The 23,948-nt window shown below is 35.6% G+C and overlaps 1 protein-coding gene across 1 annotated transcript in view; it reads left to right on the forward strand.

The window, feature by feature from the left end:
* The first annotated feature begins 2,701 nt into the window (after positions 1 to 2,701).
* LOC129235694 (rho GTPase-activating protein 100F) overlaps positions 2,702 to 23,948 on the forward strand; it is a 71,687-nt gene continuing 50,440 nt past the window's right edge. The window contains exon 1 of the mRNA XM_054869683.1: positions 2,702 to 2,755. Within this exon, the coding sequence (XP_054725658.1) occupies positions 2,702 to 2,755 (54 nt within the window). The remainder of the gene's footprint in view (positions 2,756 to 23,948) is intronic.

Genomic DNA, 23,948 nt, shown 5'->3' on the forward strand with positions numbered 1-23,948 from the left:
AGCATGTGTATGCTTTAGTAAATGTAACCGGTCTCAGATGTGCAGAAAGACTTAAGGGGTAACACCACTCTACACGCGTAAAATAAACACGATTTTTAAAGAATTTTTTTGTATAGAAAGAAAGGGAAAACAATCACTCTGGTTTGGGAAGTTATTACTTATATATTAAAATACAAAACTACAAAGTTTGATCGAAAAATTTTACAAAATGGCGGTATTGGAGACATTTTTGTAATGTGGTTTCACTTGAAGGAGCTCCGCGGCACGCAGCACAGAGGGTGCAAATTTTAATCTGGAACAAGGAAATTTATTTTTTCTTAATCTAGATAAGAATAGCTAGAGAAACACGTAGGGGATTTAAAAAATATTTATTTTTGTGGAATTAGCAAGCATTTGAAGAAAAAAACTCTATTTTGGACTAAAAAAACGGCACTTAAATAATTATAACAATCGTTTAAATTAATCTATCGAAAATCCCCTACGCTCTTCTCTTAAGAAGGTTATTATACAGATGTAGTGAAAATCCTGATTAAAAATATTTAAAATTGTTTGAGTTATGCTGCGTGCCAATTTCAGAAAACGTGTTTTGAGAAAAACGCGTTTAAAGTTTGAAAATTTGGAGAAGTCGTTAGGTAGCAGTCACTAACGCTTGGTTAAAAGCTTAAAATATTTATGAAATAGACTTCGGTAACGTATAAAACTTTTTGTTCTGTATTTTAAAAGGTTCAAAGAATTTTTTAAGCTTATAAAAAAAAAATCAATTTTTTGAAATTTCTACAGTGGTGTTACCCCTTAAACTCATAGTGGTTCATAGGACAGAAAAAAAGTTCGTTTTTGTAACGCAGTGTTATGGGCCCATAATCAAATTGCGCTTCGAGCAGAATTTTCTAAAGAAAGAAGACCTACGGTGCCTCTTCTTTGAAACCGGCATAAAACTATGAATCTCCGTGGGTACATTGACTTTTTTTCGCAGCAATTTGGTTTTTTAGCATAGCTGTAGAGATGAAAATGAACCGCATTCGAAAATTCTGTTCAATACTCGCCCACCACGGCATATACGTAGTAATTATTGTAAGTTCCAATGTATGGGAATGTTCTTCAAATAGCGTGAGAGTTTTTGCTACTTTTAACGCAAGAAACAGTTCCCAGACAAAATATAAGCATGAAGTTTAAAAGGAAAACAGTCGTTGGCGTACCCTTTGCACCCCAGCCACATACATACTCCTTTTCATAGCTATGTACGATTTTGATGAACTGGATGATGGTTGCATGAGGTTGCGAAATTTTGAATGGAATTACATTGTATATATGCATAAAATTTAATTAGATGATAAGGTATTGTATATCGGTGCGATAGGCGAAAGAACAGACAAACATTAATTGAACGGCGAAGGTGGAGTGAGTGAAATGATTAGAGAAAAAAAAAATTTTTCCTTTGACTGAACAAACAATAGAATCACCTTATAAAATCACCTTACTCTTGAATGTGTTGTGTTTGCGTGTATATGTGTGTGTGCGGGAAGTAATATTAACATATAATAGCAAAACGAAGACTTCAGTTCGCTTTGTGTGGGACGTAATTTTAATAATTTTCCTTAAAATAATATCAAAGGTACAAAAGTCACAACGAAAAGCAAAAAAATTAAATGTATTAAAAATCTTTATTTAGAAAAAGGTTAATAAAACAGATAAGTGTAAATGAAATTAAAATATTTTACATAAAGACAATCGCAACCTACGCAAATCCAATTATTTTCGCGATAAGAAGAAGAAAGAAAGAAAATTATGCTGAATGATGATAATGAAATGAGATATTTTCGAAACGTGACTTTTTTCCACGTTTGTGCTTGTAACCTAAACAAATTTCAGAATATACTTACACGCTTATGTATATATTTTGTTGGGTGTACCCCACTTGGTTTTATATGGATAAGTGCGTGGGCAACTGTGAACGACCACCAACGACCTACCGTCACCAGTTAAGGAATACTCACCAAAAAGTTCAAAGCAAACGAAAAATCTAAGAGGTAAACATAAGAAAACAACGAAATCCGTCCTACATAACTGAAATTGAAAATAATCCTAATGAAAAAGCATACATATAAACTTTGAAGTGAAAGAGAATACTCACCTACATGCCCACATCCATGTGCTTGCATACACCCACACACACACACATATATGTTTATAGAATGAAAATTCAGTATACGCCACGGAGTTCGCAGATATAACAAACAAGTAGCAAGCGCATAAGCAAGACAGAAAAAGAGAGAAGAGAGAGAGAGAGAGACAGAGTGAGAGTGAAAAAGAAAAATGAAAAAGCGTCCTCAACAAAGATGATAACCAAAAAGTGTAATGTAAAAAAGTGCGTGTGAAATCATTTGGGATAAGGATTATAGCGTAAGCGGTCGTTGGCGTCTGGATCGAATTCTGGCAGTATATGGAATAAACGAAGCAAAGTATAAGGATAAAGAGAAAGAAAAGAAATGCGATACTCACATTGCGCGCGAAATTTTCGATATACTACAGTTTCCACATACATATACAGACATTTGATTGCTTGCGCTTTGCAACTCATCAGACTATTTGCCCTAAACGAGCAATAGCAGCGACAACGCAGAATCTTAGACAATTATTTTGAATTGGATTGTGATTTTTTGTTTGGCAAAAGGGGAATCTTCAATCGGAGAAAATATTTTTGATGTGTGATAGCGCAACCACTGGATGCTTTCTGACTAGGAGCAGCCACCGAAAAGTAAGTTGTAAAACTGATTTGAAATAAAAAGTAAAAAGAAAAAAAATAAAAAGTATAAAGCTATATTGCTAATTTTAATAATATTGATAATTGATATCCTCCTTAAATTAAAAAAGAGGAAAAATTAGATCCTAAAACAAATATTCAAAAAAGTGGATGTACAAGTAAAAAAATATTATTTTTACTTCTTTTATTTTTATTTTTTGTTTGCTATTTGCTAAAAACGGAACAAATCGGAGCCTTGAACAAACATTAAAATAATAGACGTAGAAGTAAAAAACAAAATATATATATATTATTGGTACTTTTCCTTTTTGTGTTTCTTTTAATTTAAATATTTTTATTTTATTGTATTTTATTTGATTTTTTATTTATTGCATCCCAAAAAAGGAGTGATTCACATTAATTGGCGACAGCTTAGCTGCAAGTCAATAATTTATAACAGGTACAAAATATTACAAATAAATACATGTATATAAGTTTTTATAAAATAGGTAACAAATTTACAAACAAGAAAAGCGTTTACTGTGAAAAGTTTCGGACTATATGACAAGCTGGGCTGAGATGATAATTGGTAGTATGTACACCTTCCTTAGGTTCCACTGGCGTTTGACATCAATGCCTAAGTCAGAATATTTGGATATTATTTCTGCATATGTTTTTTGCATGTTTCTGTTTAGAGGAACAGCAATATCAACTATATAACCAGTCGCTTGAGATTTATCAATAAGGAAAATATCTGGCCTATTGTGGTCTCTTGTGGCATTTGTTAAAATTGTTCGGTCGTAATATAGAAGGTAGTTGGAGTCTTCTTGAACAGGTTCTGGGGTGTATCTGAAGTACGGTATTTTGCTTGGATTGAAGTTGTACATCTGCGTCAGTTTTAGATGAATTATTTTCGCGATGTCATTATGTCGCTTCAGGTACATAGAGTTTGCCAGTGTGGTGCATCCCGCTAGCACGTGGTCTAATGTCTCACTTCGACTATTGCATCTTCGACATCTGTCTGCAGCGGCATTTGGATCTCGCATTACGTATTTAATGTAATTTCTCGTTGGAATCACACCATCTTGTATGGCGAAAATGGTACCCTCCGTTTCGGCAAATATCGACATGTTGGTAAGCCATAAGTGCGACAATTTTTGGTCGACATGTGGGCTCAGCAAGTCTTTTCGATATACGCCGTGGACAGCCATTTCAGACCATCTTTGGATTTTTTCATCTATTGTGGTTGCGTTCCTGATTTCGTAGGGTTGATTCATCCGAAGTGGGGTATAATTATCATCCGCAGCACTTGCAGCCTTGTGCAGATCGGATTGGGAGCACTTATGTTGAAAATATGCTCTTATGTTCAAGATAAGTTTGTCATGCAGTGTTCCAACATCAATCTGTCCTCTGCCTCCCGCTTTTATAGGTAGCATCATTCGAACGACAGAGCTTTTTGGGTGACGTGACTTGTATTTAGTCATAATTGTACGTATTATTCGTTGTAGATTTTCTATTTCAGTAGATGACCATTTTACAATTCCGAAGCTATACGATACCACCGGGACGACAAATGAATTAATAGCGTGGATTTGGTTTTTCCCATTAAGTTGGGTTTTACAGACAGCGTGAAGGCGCCTTTCAAATTCTGCTATCACATTTTTCCTCATTTGCATCGTATTTATGCTGCTGCTTTGCATAACTCCAAGATACTTGTATACCTCCCCTGGCTCCATTTCTGTTATGTCGAGTCCACTACTTTCCGCAGTTACATGTCGAGAAACCACTTTACCTTTAACTATTGTGATCTTTCGGCATTTATCAAGTCCAATAGGCATTTTAATGTCACACATCTCAAAAACTTATCTAGATGTTTGGAATTGCTGGCGTAGAGTTTCAAATTATCTACGCAAAAAAGATGGCTCAGTCGGAATCTTCCGACTGTCCGTGTTTTAATACAAACCCATGTCGTGTCTCATTCAGGATGTGACTTAAGGGGTTCATGCTGAGAACAAACCAGAGCGGACTCAACGAGTCACCTTGAAAGATGCCATTTCGAATGTTTATTTCGGTTGTGTATTGAGAGCTTTCCGGGCCAGGTATTTTTATTCTTGTCCTCCAGCGTTGCATAACTTTTTCTAGAAAGAGTATGATATTGGAATTGAAGTTGTAAATACGAAGTACTTCAATAAGCCAGGAGTGTGGAACCGAATCGAATGCTTTCATCCAGTCAATATAAGCTGCATAGAGGTTTCTGTTCTTCTGTTTATATTGCCCAGGGACAACTTGATCTATAATCAGTTGCTCTTTACAACTTGTGATGCACGTATACATCGTTTCTGCTCTTCTGCAATCAGATGATGTGTTTCGATATGCTCATAAAAGATGTTAGTTATGCACGACGTAAGTATTTTGCAAATAACTGGCAGACAGTTGATGGGCCTGAATTTTGAAGGGTCGTTGACTTCATCACATTTTGGAATCATATATGTCGTACCAAGCGTTGCAAAATTTGGCAATTCTTCTTCGGCGGTTATTATCTTGGTGAAGAGGGCTGCAAGTTTGTCGTGTATACATGTGAGCTTTTTGAACCAGTAAGCATGCAAGTTGTCGCAGCCTGGAGTTTTCCAATTGTGAAGCCTTCGAGCAACTTTCGCAACCTCTTCAGGTGTTACGGCTGAGAAACTAGGTATTGGGATACTTGAGTACTTTTCTCTAACTTCTGCTATCCAGCTTGCCGAGGTGTTGTATTTCTGAGGTTTGGACCAAATAGACGACCAGTATGATCTAAATTCATCCATTGATGCCTGTGGCGTCTGCCTTTGAACGTTCGTGGTTTGTTTTAATTGTCGTAAAAATAGCTTTTAATTGCTTTCAAACATACGATTATGTTGCTTGCGTTTCATAGACATGCTATATTTTTCTCTTCTGGTGGTTAGCGTTCTTAATTTTTGCTTGAGCGTATCGAGCGTACGCTTGGGCATTTCTTCATTAATTTCGAACTTCGAGTGAGTATTAAAGTTTTTACATATTTTGAGGACTTGGCGTTTCAATCGTCCGGAGGTGTTTCCACCCACCAATGCTGTTATTTTTCCTATTTTTCGGCGGTGCTCTTCAATGTTCCTATCGAGTCTTATCAACCACTTCGGTTTATTACTCTTGTCAGTTGATCTGGAGTGTTTTGGCTTCTATTTGTGTTGATTGTTCTCAAAATGTTTGTTAGTGATTATTCCAGATATAGTTTTAGCAACTATTTATTATTTTATTTTATTTTATTTTATGTTATTTTACTTTATTTTTGAGCTTAATCCATCTCGGCTATTGCCGAAGATTACACATCCCGGATAAAATTTTCAAGGGATTGTGCTCTGGTGGAGCGTAGTCCAAGTTCTACGCCCTATTGCACATGTGTCCGGTATGGTTGACTTCTGCATGTCTTCTAAAAGGTGTTGGCAGTCATACTTCTTCAAATTTTTAATTAGATGCTTAGGCACTAATTCCGTGGAAGATATTATTATTGGTATTATATTCACTTCCCTCGCTTTGTATTTACATCCGTTTAAGTTCTATGGCCAAAGCTGCATACTTCGACATTTTAGTGGAGTATGGTGGCCGCCGTAGCCGAATGGGTTGGTGCGTGACTACCATTCGGAATACACAGAGAGAACGTAGGTTCGAGTCTCCGAGAAACACCAAAATTAAGAAAAACATTTTCCTAATAGCGGTCGCCACTCGGCAGGCAATGGCAAACCTCCGAGTGTATTTCTGCCATGAAAAATATCCTCATAAAAATATCTGCCGTTCGGAGTCGTTCCATTTGTGGAACAACATCAAGACGCACACCACAAATAGGAGGAGGAGCTCGGCCAAAAACCCAAAAAGGGTGTACGTGCCAATTGGTGTTAATTAATTATTAATAGGAGAAGTAATGCTCGTATAAATTCTACTACAAAATCCTTTCAGCTGTCTATTGCTCTGAATCGCGCAAGTACGAGTTATGTATGTGTAACCAAAGATTAACTATTATATTCAATATTTTTTAGCACTTCATTATTAAATTTAAATTAAACACAGATGGCATGTCAATGATAAATGATAATTTCCAAGTGGCCTCCGCATGTACGCTAACACTTCTCGATTCTTTTGGTGAACATTTTGTTTACACTTAGGCGTAGTTGGCTCTCTAACTAGGAAATTTTACGCCCAATGTATCTTTTAGAGCTTCAATTCTCCCCGCGTTTTTACATAACTTCTTTAATTGTGTTGGTTCGACAGGAAATAGTTCTAAGACTTCAAATTGAATGATCTTGGCGACCAAACTGCTGCAGAATTTCGTTAAACTATAATATTTTTTCCAGGAATTTTGTTTGCAAGAAAATTATTATTTTATAAAAAATTATTCTTTCAGGGCTTCTAACTTAAGGGGTTATATACCTTGTGGTCCGGTGAAATTAGCGAAAGTTGGGTTTTTTTTAAAGATATGTAGCAATAATTTTATTGTATAAAAGTTTTTATTATTGGATATTACAATGTTTAAAGAAAAAAAAGGCTTTGTTTGTGTAAAAATATTTAAAAATGGCGGAGTTATGGCGTTTTCCCCCAAGACCCTTTTTTTGGAAGAGGCTTGCGGTGGACGCGATTCAAGTCCACCAAGTCAACTGAAATCAAAAAATCGAAAAGATTTCATTAGTATAGGGTTATATCTTCTTAGTGAACGATCAATATATTAAATATTTTGATTTTTGTGAAAATAGGAACATGTTTTTAAAAAACTCCACTTCTACAGTCCTAAAATTGGCATTAAAAAATTCATATCTGCAAAATAAAAATTTATACATAAAAAGTTGATCGTTCACTAAGAGGCGACATCAATTACGAACAATTTAAAAAAAAAATTATAAAAATCGGTTGAATACTTTTTTTGCAATCGCGTCCACCGCAAAAGCATTTTTGGAAAAACACGTTTTTGAGATAATCGCGTTTAAAGTTTCAAGTTTAGTTACGTTACGTTGTGACGACGCACAATTTAAAACGCTGTAACTTTCGATCTATTGCTCAGATCTCTATGAAATTTTTGGCTGGAAAATGTTCTCAAGGGATTGTACTTTACGATAAAGAAATAAAATTTATTTTGATTTTTTTGAAAAACACAAGGTATATAACCCCTTAAGCTACTTCTTTTGAAATAAAAACTGCTTTACTTTTTTTAATTCATTGTTATAATATTTTAGATTTTGTTTTAATTTGAGTACTAGCTCGGACTTTTTGTTCCATATTACCAATGAATTCAGAGTCATACCACTAAAGTGCATAAGTTTTAATCTTTGCGAAGGCTGCACATTCACAGAGGATGTGCTCTGGTGTTTCGTCACCCAGCACGCCCCAGATCGCAAAAACGTCAGGTGATTGACAGACTAATTTCAGTTTCCTGAAACGATAACGAAGACTGAAATATTCCATGTATTATTGAGTGAGAGTTGGTAAGACCTTTTGATGCAGCACCTAATTTCGTTAGATAATCCGTTTCTCCATCACTGTCATGAGATTTATGTCCTGGTACCCAGTTAAGTAAAGCGGTGTTTCTTACTTCTAGGGTAGTGAAGATAGTGAAACATTCCAGTCATTGTGAGACTGCAGTGCTTATAGGGTGATCTGGCTGTCTGACAAAATACAGATAAATTTCCATGCCACTGATCTCTTTAATCTACTTGAAAGACTGTGGAATAACTGCAGACGGCACTCTATCTCTTAAAGTTCGGCATAAAGAGACATAAAGACACGCGCACCAGTTCTACCATCCTCAAACTTCAACTCCTCTGTATATCAGGTTTCTGTGTCAGGTTGAATGTATGGATTAACTGTCTTGGAGAGTGCCCAATCTAAAAGCAGATATCTATTTTCAATTCCCAGAAATCTATAGTGCTTGAGTCATTCCGACTGAGAATTGATATTTTGTAGGACATTGCTATATTAAAAATACCAGTTGCTACGACTGAAAGGAGATAGAAAACGAAGTAAAAGTAGAAGTGCAAAGTAATACTGGTAATAAAGTAGTTCAAAATTAGTAGGCTTGACTGCAGGGACACTTCAGTCATTAGCATAATTATAATACATTCAAGAATTTGTGAATATATGTGCGTATGCCACTTCAGTCTGCGTTAATGTACATATTTCAAATTATACCTTGAGTTCAAATGAATTCTAACTTTGAATTAATCACCAACCAAATTGAGGTGCATTTACTTTATAAACTGTGTCTGTCACAAAACTTGAGTATCCCTGTTTTCCGAGAACTAATTACAAAATGCGGTCGACATGAATTTTCAATACATAACTTATTGATTTTGTTTTCGTCAACTTTGTATTATTACAATATTTTTCAACGTTTTCATGCAAATGCACTTACATACATACAATTTTTCTATCGGAATTGTAAAAGCTTTTATACTTTAAGACTAAAAATCTTATTACTGTGACAATGTTGATAGAATTTTTTAACAGTTTTATGGAAACCCTTTGATTTTAAACTCTTCTACCATCTGAGGTAATTTTTTTTAAATAATTTCTTTTACGAAGGTTGCCTTTTGCTATATTTTGCGCGCAATAATGAAAACACAGTAAAGTAATAAGAAATGTCTATTGTTTTTCAAAATATTCTGTTTGGAAGTTATTTCACTTCGGCATTCGTTTGAACCAGTATTCCAAGCACTTTTACCATTCAGAATTGCATACCTCCGAATCGAGCTGCTTAAATGCTTTAACAGTTTCTTCAGGTTTTGAAAAACGTTGACCTAGTCTTTTATTTTTGATGTTTAGGAGCAACATGACATCATTATGAGCCAAATGAGCGCTGCAAGGCGGTATTTGAGTGCTCAAAAACTCTCTTGCGTGAGCCGATTCGTGTTACCGCGCATAGCCTTGCTGAAGAATGGTTGGTTTTCCCTAATTCTCCCTGAACTTCTTACAAGCAAATGATTGCGCATCACTAAGAATTGACTGTTTAAGGTTTCTCTGGTGGTATAGTTGCGACTTGACCAGATTTTTGAACTCTTCCCAAACAGGCGACGATTTACTTTGAGTTGCTTTTTCCTCGAACAACTTTTGTAGAATTAAGCTCGTCTTGGTACCCAAACTGCCGATTGCTGCTATGCTTCCAGCTCATATGCATAGATTCAAGATTCGTCACTGCTACAATGTCATTGAAGTGTTTAGAACCACCCCGGCTACATTTCTTAACATTAATCGACACCAGCGCTTTTCTGGGCAATTGGTAACGAAAATAAATCTTCAAAGCTTATGTAATATTGAGTGCCCAAGAATGCCTCTATATCGCATATAGAGGATCTTGCGTTAACAATTGACGCACATTATCGATCGTTTCCGGCACAACAGCCGTTTTTGGGCGGCCTTCATGAGATTCATCTTGCATACATCGATGGACGCATTGAAACTCGTTGTACCAGCGTTTCACAGTGACTAAGTGTGATCAATAAAAGAAAATTTTCACGAGTTAATTCCATTTTGTGGCGAGATAAATTTTTCTACTCACTGAATTGAAAATTTTGTATGTAAGTTTATGATAAAAAATATCAAAATTTTCATCACACGTAGTGTCGCAAAGGCGCAAAATATATAATGGAACCCTCGTAATTCTCGACGATTAAGTTCTGTGGCTCGCACAGTCTTCTGCAACGTCAGGTTAAAGAAGTCACCGACAGGGAGTTACCCTGCTTCTGATGTCGTTTGGTATCAAATGGCTCGGAGAGTTCTTTTCGAAGTTTGATGGAGGTGCTGGTATTGCTCGTAGTTACCTGACGTAGCTGTCTTAGTTTTGCTAAGCTTGACCTTTGTGTGTAACAAAAATGTATTAGAAGTTGAATGTCTGCTTGCATTACCTACATTAAAAAATCAGGGCAACTTAAGAGTGGACCAGGACACCCCGACTATGTATTTATTTATTTATTTTCCGTCTACAGACTTAGTGAACTGTTACAAAAATATTGAGTATAAAGTGGGAGTGAATTTTTGAGTATTAACACAAAAACCTAAAATATTGCTGTAATTACTCGCCCACATCACATGGCAGGTTCATTCATTGAATAATTGGTTTTGTTGCATGCTGCATGAACAAACATGCGATTATTTCTAAGATTATTGTAGCGGATTAAGGAGTTAGGAAGAGATTATTCAACTCATTGCAGTTAACGTTGCCATTAATAATATAGTAAACAAAAATTGATAAGAAGTAAATGTTTCCAGCAGGCAATGACTGTAGGCCTAGCAATTTCCATTTGCCCATGTTAGGGTGAGGACTCTTTGGTCAATCAATTTTATTCAAAGTGAATTTGTCAAATACTAGGTTGTGCAATAAGTGTTGCCGTTCGATAAGAAAAACACAATTTTATGGTTTGAAATACACCTTATTGTTCAGTATAGTCTCCCTGAACATCAATACATTTGTTCCAACGAGATTCCAATTTATGAATTCCAAACCCCGGATAAACTGAACTAACCCTCTTTACAAAGAAACATAGGCTTCCTATAATCTTTCCCCTAGTTTTTAAGGGGGTGGAGATTCCTCATCACGCGAAAACCTTATACTAAGGAAAGAGAAAAGAACGTCAGTGTTGTATTATATATATATATATAATATAATTGGCGCGTACACCCTTTTTGGGTGTTTGGCCGAGCTCCTCCTCCTATTTGTGGTGTGCGCCTTGATGTTGTTTCTCAAATGGAGGGACCTACAGTTTCAAGCCGACTCCGAACGGCAGTTATTTTTGTGAGGAGCTTTTTCATGGCAGAAATACACTCGGAGGTTTGCCATTGCATGCCGAGGGGCGACCGCTATTAGAAAAATGTTTTTCTTAATTTTGGTGTTTCACCGAGATTCGAACTGACGTTCTCTCTGTGAATTCCGAATGGTAGTCGCGCACCAACCCATTCGGCTACGGCGGCCGCCCAATGTTGTATTACACTCTAGCAAAAAAGAGGTCGATATTAAATGGTAGTTAACACCTCGTGTTAGACATGTGCTTTATACTTCTGTAGTTAGGCCATTTTTAATTTGTATATGAAATTAAAAATGGAGGTAATCTGCTCAAAAGGCGAGTTACCCTAAAATCATAAGCAAGGTCGTAAGAACTTTTTTAGGCATCTCTGGTGCTTTGAGGACTACCCTAAGAAAGTGCTGGAGGTGTTAGTCAACTATCCTGCAATAAATTTTGTAGCGAAACACGTTGCCGCGGCCTCGGCGGCTAGACTTATGGTGCTATGTATAAATACCGGTGGTTTGGCCACACCTTTATTTTTCATACTCGGAATACTCACAAATAATAAAGCGACTACTCTATTCCTAGACGCACCTTCCTCAGACTCTTCAAGACGAATATACCATCAAGAAAAGAGTCAAACACCAAAGTCGTGGAGAAGGAGGTGGAGTTAAATTTCTATACAGATGGTTCCAAGCTAGACGACAATAAATATATTCTCGGATATCCAGGCGGCCATTAAATTAATGAATGCGGCTATATTAAGATCAAAAGTAGCACCGAAATGCCGGGCAGCCCTAAATGATATTAATGTCGTATTCAACAGTTACCTTATTTGGATTCCGAGGCACAGAGATGTTGAGGGACATTGTAAAGCCAAGGAGTTAGCCAGGAAAGGTATTACTCTTCAACTTCTCACTGATAGAAGTACCATTAGGATATCTCTGGCCACGAGCAAACTAATGATCAAACACCGCAAATAAATAAGAAAAATACAAAGGAACTACTTATAATTTTAAGAGAGGATATCTCGAACGTCGTGGCTTGTATAACCGCTCATTGGCTATTTGGAAGGCAATCCTTCAGGCTAGAAGTTTTCTCACATGAACATTATAGATGTTGTAGAGATGAGGAAGAGGAAGAAAAAGTTGAGCACTTTCTTTACAATTGTCCAGCCTTTGCTAAAATCAGAGCAGGTTTTCTAGGTAGATACTTTATCAATTCTCTTATGGAGCTGTCCGGCGTAGGGATTGGACCGATTCTGCGCTTCAAAAGAGGCATAAATGGTTTCACGAAGAAAAATAAATGAGATTTCCGTGTCGCACAGTGGTATCACAACGGACCTGTAAGGTGTAAGTGAGTTGGTCGTACAGTTGGTCGACTACCACAATAACCTAATTTAACCTACATCTAGCTGGGCATAACTATTAAATACTATACCAAAAATAATATTTTTAGTGGCTAGAACTAAATTAGTAAAAGCTGATATACTGGACATGGAACCATGTTGGCAGTTAGAAATAAACTTACTATACGTCGTGATTTAATAGCTTTGGTGGAAGAATGAAATCGAATGTTTTAGCTTTGTAATGCACTATAGCTTATCAACAGATCTCTAGCTGTCGACATTATTCCCGTTAACTAATCTGTAGATATGCGCAAACGAGCAGAGTTTCCACGAATCAATGGAAATGTCATTGTCTAAATATTTCTGGAATAACAGGGTCAACGGATAAGAAACCGAAAAGCGAAAAGTTTCCTATAATTGAGAACAAAAGATTTTACTGTCTGCTTTAGGACTAGACTAAAGCTTCCAAATAGTAAGCTTCACATCATCCCCACAAATTTCAAAACTTCTAATGGTGAAGAAAATATCGCCAAAACTCGAAATCTCTTGTGTTACCCAATATATTCACACACGGCCACTCCGTTGCTTGCAATTGTTTTAGTTTTTAGTCTACAGCCAGCAACAACATTGAGGAGAACGAGAATACAAGGCAAGTTGACACATCATAAGCAACTCTGTGCCTCTCTCTATTCATCGTCTCTCCCTTAACCAGAAGTTACGAGTCGAAGCAACAAAAATTGCTCTGTATGAACGCGATCTAATAATCGAAAGAACAGAAAATAGATTGGGCAGTATTGAATATAGTGAGTTATACTAGCTTTATGAAGTATAACCATACTCGCTAGATGCAAATCTTGTCCAATAATTTTTTTGTTGCTTCCACATGCAAAGTTTTCGTAAAGAGAGCAGGGAGCCCAAACATAGCGACTAAAGAAGTGGTGAATCGGAGACGCCTAATATCTTTGATAACAATGTCACTATGATTCGATTATGATTCGGAAAGACGTTAAATTATAAAAAAGACAATCGTTGATTATAAAAAAGGCAATCGAACCACGGTACAAAAAAAAGGGGTTGTTTTATATTTCCTTAAAAATTTGTAAATAAAATAGGTGAACATTTAAAAGTAGTAAAAATGTGCATCAAAACTAAATTTTGGACCATCATAACTCTGTCGCTTCAACAGCGGACTTTAATAGTTTTTAGTTTTGTGAAAAGGCTACATAATTATACATTTTTTATCTCCTTGTTTCACTCCTCCACGGAGCATAGTACCTCTTTTCCTTTTAACCAAATTCCGAGCAGTTATTTTTGCAGTGTCTCACGTTGAATACAATATATATTTCGCTTGGTTCCTAAGAGCAACGAAGGCTTTCCCATTTAGATAAATTACCCTTCTTCGGTAAAAGCGTAATAACACCTTTCTTCAGCTTATTGGATATCTTTTCACAGTTGCAAATACCTGAAGGTCAGCCTCGAGGAGTTCTAGATTGATGCTATCTGACCCTGGCGCTTTATTGGCTTTTGGTGCTCCAATGGCTTTTATAATCTCACTTGCGTCTGAAGCCGATGGTGGAGAATATAGCAATTTTTCATAGCATTTATCCCATATAAGAATTTGTTTTTCTTTCGATGTAGTTGTCTCATCATATTCGTTTTTTAGCGGCTTTGTAGTTTTGACCGAAGTATTTGTAACGCTACGTATAGTTCGAGTAAGGTAGCGGGTGCGTTACGTATTCGCAGCAGCCTGTGCTCTATCTATAACATAAACTAACGGGTGATTTTTTAGCTATTATCTTTTTAAACAGTTGGTTTAAACAGCTGACGCACGTTTCGTGTTTTGTTTCACTGTCAAACATCTTCAGTTTGGTCTATAATTTAACCATGAATCGTCTTACAAACGAACAACGCTTGCAAATCATTGAATCTTATATATAAAAATGGAGACGTTTTTTTGTGTTCGTTAGTCGCCGATTCACGCCTAAACGCATTCACCGATTTCAATCAAACTTTCACAGATCATTGGTATTGGTCCATAGATGGTTTATGTGAAGTTTTAAAGAAATCGGTAAAAGTATGCGTGCGTTGTGTAAGTGTGAAAAATGCAATATTTGCGTGTTTCCCTTATACGGACATTCTTATATATAAAAATGGAGACGTTTTTTTGTGTTCGTTAGTCGCCGATTCACGCCTAAACGCATTCACCGATTTCAATCAAACTTTCACAGATCATTGGTATTGGTCCATAGATGGTTTATGTGAAGTTTTAAAGAAATCGGTAAAAGTATGCGTGCATTGTGTAAGTGTGAAAAATGCAATATTTGCGTGTTTCCCTTATACGGACATTACGTTTACGGAATGAGAATACACACAAATGAATAGAATATACACAGACATGAATAACATTGTTTCGATATCGAATGACGTATGCGACTGTATTATTCGTAACGCAATAGTTGTCCTCTCTTTTCTTTCCTTTTTATGCATGCGTGACACGGCATCAAAGCACATTGCTTTTTTTAAACTGGAAAAATATTTTGAACTTCATTTGAACGTTTTATGATTTAGATAAAATAAAAATTCGTTAAATATATTTGATTCCATTAATAAGCATAAGCCTGTATTTTTCGAAGTTCAAGGTTTTTGGACAAATATTGAAACGTTTACTTAAATTAAATGTTAAATACATATGTACATATGTATATATAAATGCGCAAATGTAAAAGTTTAGATGGATTTAAAATATACGAAATTATTCAGCGGTTGAATACATACATTTTTGAAATCCATCAATATGGATCGACAGTCGCCATAAATGTTCTTTTAAAAAATAAAATGTGTTAATTTGATGGTAGCTCGAGTATTAAAATCAGGTTTCTACGAGTATTATTATAACTTTGTTCATGGGTTTGCGTAATTTTTTTGTGGTGAAAGTCTAAAACCAAGAAAAGAAAACGCGAAAGCCAACGAGCAAAATGTAAAAAATAAATCCTCGAAAAAGTTATGCTAACACTTTTTTCATGCATTTAGGTAGACAATTTTATATGGGCAAACGTACGTTTACGAGATAAATGCCTAAAAGCAGGTATAACTAAAATAGCGCTCTCAGGGATTTCTGTTACAATACTTCTGCAAATTTCATGCTCCAAGTGTTCGATCATTGGTATAGCGCTGAAGACAAATGCTCAGGATATAATACAAAAATGCATATTTACTTGATTTCACATAGTAATATTATCATTGTTCAAAAGAGAACAAGTTTGTATTAGGTAATAATTAAATAATGCAACCTTATGTGCTGCTTTGACGAGGGGAAAAACCAAAATGAATAATGATCTTAGTTTGTGTGTTTAAAAGAGTTGGATTATTTTGTATCATGTTCACATGTAGGAAAGCCATCAGTTCTGTTTATTTCTACCACAACTCAGGGCAAAACGAAAAATGTAGTTTACGAAAAGGCTTTGCGTGAGTTTAAGTTTAAAATTAACATTAATTTTATATTGTAAAAAAAGAATAAATACACATAGAGTAAATTTAAATCGAGTGTTCATTATTCATTTCTAATTTTGATATGCCTAGCGAAGCAGGCAGAGGGTCCGCTAGTCTTATATATAAAAATGGAGACGTTTTTTTGTGTTCGTTAGTCGCCGATTCACGCCTAAACGCATTCACCGATTTCAATCAAACTTTCACAGATCATTGGTATTGGTCCATAGATGGTTTATGTGAAGTTTTAAAGAAATCGGTAAAAGTATGCGTGCGTTGTGTAAGTGTGAAAAATGCAATATTTGCGTGTTTCCCTTATACGGACATTAGGTATACGGAATGAAAATACACGCGAATGAATAGAATATACACAGACATGAATAATATTGCTTCGATGTCGAGTGACGTATGGGACTGTATTATTCGTAACGCAATAGTTGTCCTCTCTTTTGTTTCCCTTTTATGCATGCGTGACACGGCATCAAAGCACATTGCTTTTTTTTAAACTGGAAAAATATTTTGAGCTTCATTTGAACGTTTTATGATTTAGATAAAATAAAAATTCGTTAAATATATTTGATTCCATTAATAACCATAAGACTGTATTTTTCGAAGTTCAAAGCCGACGAGCAAAATGTAAAAAATAAATCCTCCTGTATGTATATATACTCGAAAAAGTTATGCTAACACTTTTTTCATGCATTTAGGTAGTCAATTTTATATGGGCAAACGTACGTTTACGAGATAAAGGTATAGCGCTGAAGACAAATGCTCAGGATATAGTACAAAAATGCATATTTCACATAGTAATATTATCATTGTTAAAAGAGAACAAGTTTGTATTAGGTAATAATTAAATAATGCAACCTTATGTTCTGCTTTGACGAGTGGAAAAACCAAAATAAATAATTATATAATATTTGTATGTGTGTTTAAAAGAGTTGGATTATTTTGTGAGTGTAAGCGGTTTCAAAGCCAAAGAATAGTTGCAACATTAAAAAATTGCTGAAACACATTTTCATTTAACAACTAAAATAACAAATATGAGCAAAATATGTACTTTCTCCAATTTTCTTCTGTTGCCAACTTTCTGAAAAACGTGAATTCACCGCGATGCGATACAGAAACAAAAAGACAGCGACAGCGCGCAGAGGGTTTTGAGCAATAATATAAATTTGTATCAAACAACGCATTAAATAGTCATTTTAGTATACTTTTGGTGTTTACTTATTCAAGTAAATGCATGTATTAGTTTTTCTTTAAGAAATTAATCTAAAATTTGCAACTTTTTTTTTATGATTTCTAAAGATTACTTTATTTTTGCCCAAGAGCAACCTTGCGTACAGAAAATTGTGTTGTACCTAAAACTTCACCACTATAAACTTGGTCCTTATAAAGGACTTTTACCACAGTTTGTTTACTGGATATACTGAGGTCAAAATAATCAGCTGTATCAAAACCATTTGATGAGTGGTCAACAATTTTAAAGTGCGTTTTTCATTGCTGTTTTTTTTTGGGAAAAAATGTATAAAAATAAAATATATTGAGCGTAAAATTTTAATAATCAGTGAAAATAAAAAAACGGTGGTTTCGTTGTTGTTGTTAGCGATTGTAATGCACATTGTGAGTTTTTCATGTTTTTTTGATTAAATTCAAATGCGAATAAATGATATCGGTCGTCAGTCGCGTAGAACGCAAAATAGATCAAATGAAAGGCAAAATCAATCACAAGAAGAGCGAGAAATTCAAAACCAAAATCAAAGGAAACGTATAGCCAGATCACGTTCAGGCCATTCACCTGAAGAACGTATACAACGTAATGAGCAAGATAGATTAAAATAAACACAATAAACAAAGCACAAGGACAATCGCTAGAATTATGCGGAATTGACTTAGAATATCCATGCTTCTCCCACGGACAATTATATGTATCATGTTCACGTGTAGGAAAACCATCAGTTCTGTTTATTTATACCACAACTCAGGGCAAAACCAAAAATGTAGTTTACGAAAAGACTTTGCGTTAGTTTAAGTTTAAAATTAACATTAATTTTATATTCTAAAAAAAGAATAAATACACATAGAGTGAATTTAAATCGAGTGTTCATTATTCATTCTTAATTTTGATATGCCTAGCGAAGCAGGCAGAGGGTCCGCTAGTTTTATTATAAAAATGCGTGTTTTGTTAAGAAAGTTTAAAGTCGAAAAATTGTGTTCAGCGACGAAGCTAATTTTTGGAACAATGGGTACGTAAATAAGCAGAATTGTCGATTTTGGAGTGAAGATCAGCCAGAAGAATTGCAAGAGGTACCAATGTATCCAGAAAAGGTCACAGTTTGGTGCGGTTTATGGGCTGGAGGTATCATTGGGCCGTACTTCTTCAAAGATGCTGCGGATCTTAACGTAACTGTGAATGGTGAGCACTACCGTGAAATGATATCCAACTTTTTTTTTTGCCCAAAATGCAAGAGCTTGACTTGCATGACTTGTGGTTTCAGCAAGACGGTGCCACATGCCACACAGCACGCGTAACAATGGACTTGTTGAGAGGCGAGTTCGGTGAACATTTTATTTCACGTTCGGGGCCTGACCAGATCGTGCCATATAACACCTTTAGAATATTTTTTGTGGGGCTATGTTAAAGCTCATGTCTATTCAGACAAGCCTGCTTCAATTAACGCATTGGAAGACAACATTAAAGCATTTATATGTGAGATACCCGTCGAAACATTGGAAAGAGTATGCCAAAATTGGACTAAGCGGATGGACCATTTGAAGCGCAGTCGCGGTCAACATTTGTATAAAATAATCTTCAAACGTTAAATTATATGGACTGTACTATCGATTCAAATAAAAATTTTATATATTTTTCTGAATTTTACGTGTTTTTTTTGAGAAACTTTCCTATAGCTCTTAAAAAATCACCCTTTACATAACATAAAATTTGGTAATCCAAGGAGGAAGAAATTGAAAATTTGAAAATAGCCTTTCCTTTTCTAAAGCTGAAAAATTGAAATTTGACAACATCTCAAAAACCGTTCTACTTTATTAACATCCAAATCCTAATATTATACTAAAATTTTTAAGACAAAAAAATTAATTGAGCAAGCAAGAACTAACATTTTTATACAGCTTCTTGAGTCATGTATGACAATACGTCAAAGGCAGCGTTGCACTATTATTGCTGCATCTCATCCATCGCTAAAATTCAAAAATTTTTATCCAACTCCTTACCAGCAAACTGCTGCTGTTCGTCACGACAAGGCAAACGACAGTGTGACACCCAGCGAAACGCCTTTGCCTTCACTGTTCTGCCTAATTGGCGTGGTGATCTTTCGCTTGCGTCATCGCTTTGCATCACTTGACTTCACTTTGCTAAACGCCTTGCTGTATGCCTTGCCATGCCTTGTTGTATGTTTCTTCGGCTGCGTTCAATATTCCTAGCCAATATTCCCACCAATGTAATTTATAATGTTATTACATTGCTCTCTAGCAGCCTCGTTTCCACTGCCACCTTCGCCCATTCAATCTTCACCCATATTGAGTATCTGTTTAAGATACTTGCAATACTACTCGGGGTTGTCGCCTGCATCCAGCTGCGTTCGCTTGATTGTGCCTGCCGTTTCGGCTGCCACTGAAATTGTCTGTAAAATAGATTAATTACATAATATGATACTCACGCTTGGCGGGATTGAGTGTTGAGCAGCGCCGGGTAGATTCGAAGATTACTCCCGCTTATACAAAAACACAAGGTGGACGGACGGTGGCAACGAGTCATTTGCTGAAGTAATTTGTGCATGTGTATGTGTGTTTTCAGTATGAAAAATTTAAAATCAATCGATGCGTCTTGATAAGTCTCTAGTGTATGTGAATACATACATATGTTTATACATATTTACTTACATATATATTTAGTACCTACATGCCCCCTTTAAGAACAGGGTCTTTTATGTTCGAGTGTCTGTTGAAAGCTATAACAGTTTGCGTTAAGCTGAAAGTCTAGAATATCTCCTGCGATGGGCTCGAGTATGCTCGATAACCGTGAACAAATGATTAAAATCAGCTACAAAAATGAGGGATCTCTGAAAATTCGAAATTTCGCATAATTGTGTATATTTTTTTGGTTGCCAAAATCGTCATGCACAGAACGGATTAATAGTTATCACTGCTGTGAGAAAATCCTTTCTCTTGGAAGATTCAAAAACTTGGAAATTGGACTGTGTTCAGAGCAAATGGGGCTTAACTGGAACCATCACATGCCGGATTTTAAGCTCTTGGCTCTTAGTGCTTAGAAAATTCAGTAGAAGCCATATGCTTATCGGCAATGTCAACAATTTGTTAGTCAAATTATTTGAGAAAAATATTATTTTCTCAGACAAAGCTCATTTCTATTGGCGCGGGTGAGTGAACAAACACAATTGCCATATTTGGGTATAGGAAAATTAATGGTGACATATTTAAAGCATCTACATTCCTCTCGTATGATTTTTTGTAGCTGCGGCATTTGGGCCATTTTTCTTTGAAAATGTAGCTGAAGAACCTCTTATCGGTAAAAAATTATGATATGGAACCATGTGCACAACCAAGGAGGGGTCTGTTGCTGCTCAGGGAACCAAATCCCCAGAAATTTTGATACCAAGCGCGCCTCTTTCACAATAAGCATGATAAAAAAATTAAAAAAATACAATCATTGGTAAAAAATTTTACCCGAAAAATTGTATAATAGAGCCAAGACTTGTAAATCATGCAATTCACCCTCTTGTTTTTAAACCACCGATAAAGATATGGGTCAGTATACGTCGAGACAAAAATAAACTCACTTTAAAATTAATGTTTATATTATACTTTAATTGTAAGAAAAGAAAATGAAAAGAATATAAATATGTATAAGGCGCGTAGATCCGTTAGCGACCGTCGTATTCGTCGTTCGTTCGTTTACTGCCGTTAACGATTTTAAAATATTATGACAACAGCTGTCATTTAAGGTTACCATGTGTTTACATATGTAAGCTATAATACTTTCGCGCCTGGGAAATAATACCGATGTAGAGTTTAGATAATTATACAAAAATGCAAGGAAGCAATTTGAAACTAATTGCTTTATAAAAAAATCTAGGCTAACGATTATTAACACAGTAAGCTTTAAGGCTCGTCATCATACTCGTAAATCACTGTACATATCGCGATAATCCGCGTCGGCCCGTGCGTAAGAAAGCGGCTGCTTTGGGACTCCCAAAAAGTATATATTGTGCTTGAAATATTGCGGGAGGCTCTTAAACTGCACCCCTTCAAAATTTAAATCGTGCAAGCGCTTAAGTCTACCGATTATAATTTGGGTAGTGCGAGACAATGTTGGAGCGATTTCGACGGCAAAAAGCATCTTTTGGTGTGATGAATCCCATTTTAATTGAAATGGAAGTGTAACTAAGCAAAACTGCCGATCTTGGACACCTGAAGGACAGAACTCACTATCAACAGCTACATCAACAGCTACTTGACAGCCCAAAGTGACGGTTTGGTGTGCACTGTCAAGCAGTGGGCAAGCAATTTCTTTGGACAAGGTCTATTATCGGCACATGCTGAACAATAATTTTCTGCCAAGAATGAGAGAACATCCTTTTTTCAATATACACAAATGGTTTCAGTAAGATGGTGCCACGCCGCCTGCGATCAGAGAGACCACGACGATACTGCGTGATTTCTTCCCTAACAAACTGATAAGCCATTTCGGTGACATTCCCTGACCACTCAGGTCGCCCGATCTTACTCATATAGACTTTTTTCTGTGGATGTACCTCAGAGTCACGATACAAACACAGCGATCACCTCAGTAAAAAAAGACAATATCGTTCGCGAGGTTAACGGTATTCCCAACGGTATCATTTCTCCAACGAATGGCATGGAGTACGTAGGCCAGATTCCAAGAGTGAATCCGAAGAGCGAAAATAATATAAAAAAAATCCGCACTTGCCTTCTTTGTAATAGTTAGTGGAATAAACTTTTATCATTCATAGTTTTTTTTTTAATTTAGCTTATATTTATGCTATCTTTAGATATGCTAACTTCAAGGAGACAGCTGTTCAACCATAAAAAGCAGTTGTTAAAATTTCATGATATTCTATTCATTAGTTTGTGAGTTATTGTGCTAAGAGTGACGCTACTTTTGTTATTTCCAAAACAATAGAGCAAAAGAGATTTCGTCTTTTAAAAGTGTTATGGGGACTCCGCTCATCAACCGCATCAGAAACAAAAATAAAATGATGGTTTGTTGACTTTAAACGTGTTTGTAGAGACACCGATGGTGCAGAGCGCAGTACACTCCAAATGGGGCGGTAACACCAGGAAACATCAAAACATCCACAAAAAACATTTTGAATGATCGAAAAGTGAAGTTGCGTGAAGAACGTGTTGTCTTTATAGAAAGAGAGAAAGCTCTGTTCAAAGTGGGTACCAAGATATGCAATGTGCCAACTGCATGAATTGAACTTCGGTTTGCTCCCACATCCACCGCATTTAGCGACTAATGCTCGGCGGTAAGAAATTTTGCTCGAGTGAAAGGTGATCGCTGAAACTGAGGCCTATTTTGAGGCAAAATATAAATCGCTCTACAATTTGTATTGAAATGTTAGAGTGGCGCTGGAATGATGGAAACTGCGTTGTTGAATAAAGCTAATTTTGAACAAAAAAAAACGTGTTTTATTTGTTAGGTCCGAGAAGTTTTAGTCCATATGTTATTTGCTTTATTAATGACTTTTTATAGATCATTAAGCGGGTTTTTATTTCCTTACATGTCCACTATGCAGTTTTATTTTAAAGTCGATTTCTCTTTTTCAAAGTATTGTGAAAAAATGTATTAATGTGTACTTATTTCATATATTTCTAAATTTTTTTTATAGCTTTAATGTCTTTATTACTTTTCTTAAAAATGTGTTCTTTTTCTCTTAATAATAAATTTTTTTGGGAGCACTGAAAGGGCTTTTTATTGCCTTCTATGTTATTTAATAATATTTTTTAAGTTTCTTATAAATAGTTCTTTCAAAATAAAGTATTGTAAAAAAGCTTATAAAACGTATACATGTAATATATATATAAGAATATATGTAAATAGACAAGGTGGCACAAAATTAATCACGCAATTTTTTTATTGAATAATTTTTTTGCAAAATAAAAAAAATATATTTTTAGTGATGGAAATCCTTATTTTGTCTTTGTGTGCCCCATTGCTTGTCTGTTTATATAGCTGGCTGCAGTGTCTATTTCCCAAAAGTCAAATATGATTGACCTGCGGCGCCATTTAATTTTGGACCTACTTGCATTTATTAGACAGTTTTATATAAAACAGAACCGGAAAAAAATCCTGGTTGCTGCCACTTATGGAGTTGATGCCCATATTGGGTGCAAAATTGTTGAGGTGGAGCATTCCCAATTAAGGGGTTATATACAGTTAGAAGGCCGAAAAAATGGGCATTTTCCAGAATTTTTTCTGAGAATACTTTTAAATTTATTGATCTTAAAATTTGTACACATATTATGTTATATTTTAACTGTATTTTAAGACTTAGTATTAGTGAAAATATTTATTTGGAAAGGAGCTACAGTTGAT

The sequence above is a fragment of the Anastrepha obliqua genome, chromosome 1 (genome assembly GCF_027943255.1).
Source record: "Anastrepha obliqua isolate idAnaObli1 chromosome 1, idAnaObli1_1.0, whole genome shotgun sequence".
Classification (NCBI taxonomy): Eukaryota; Metazoa; Arthropoda; class Insecta; order Diptera; family Tephritidae; genus Anastrepha; species Anastrepha obliqua.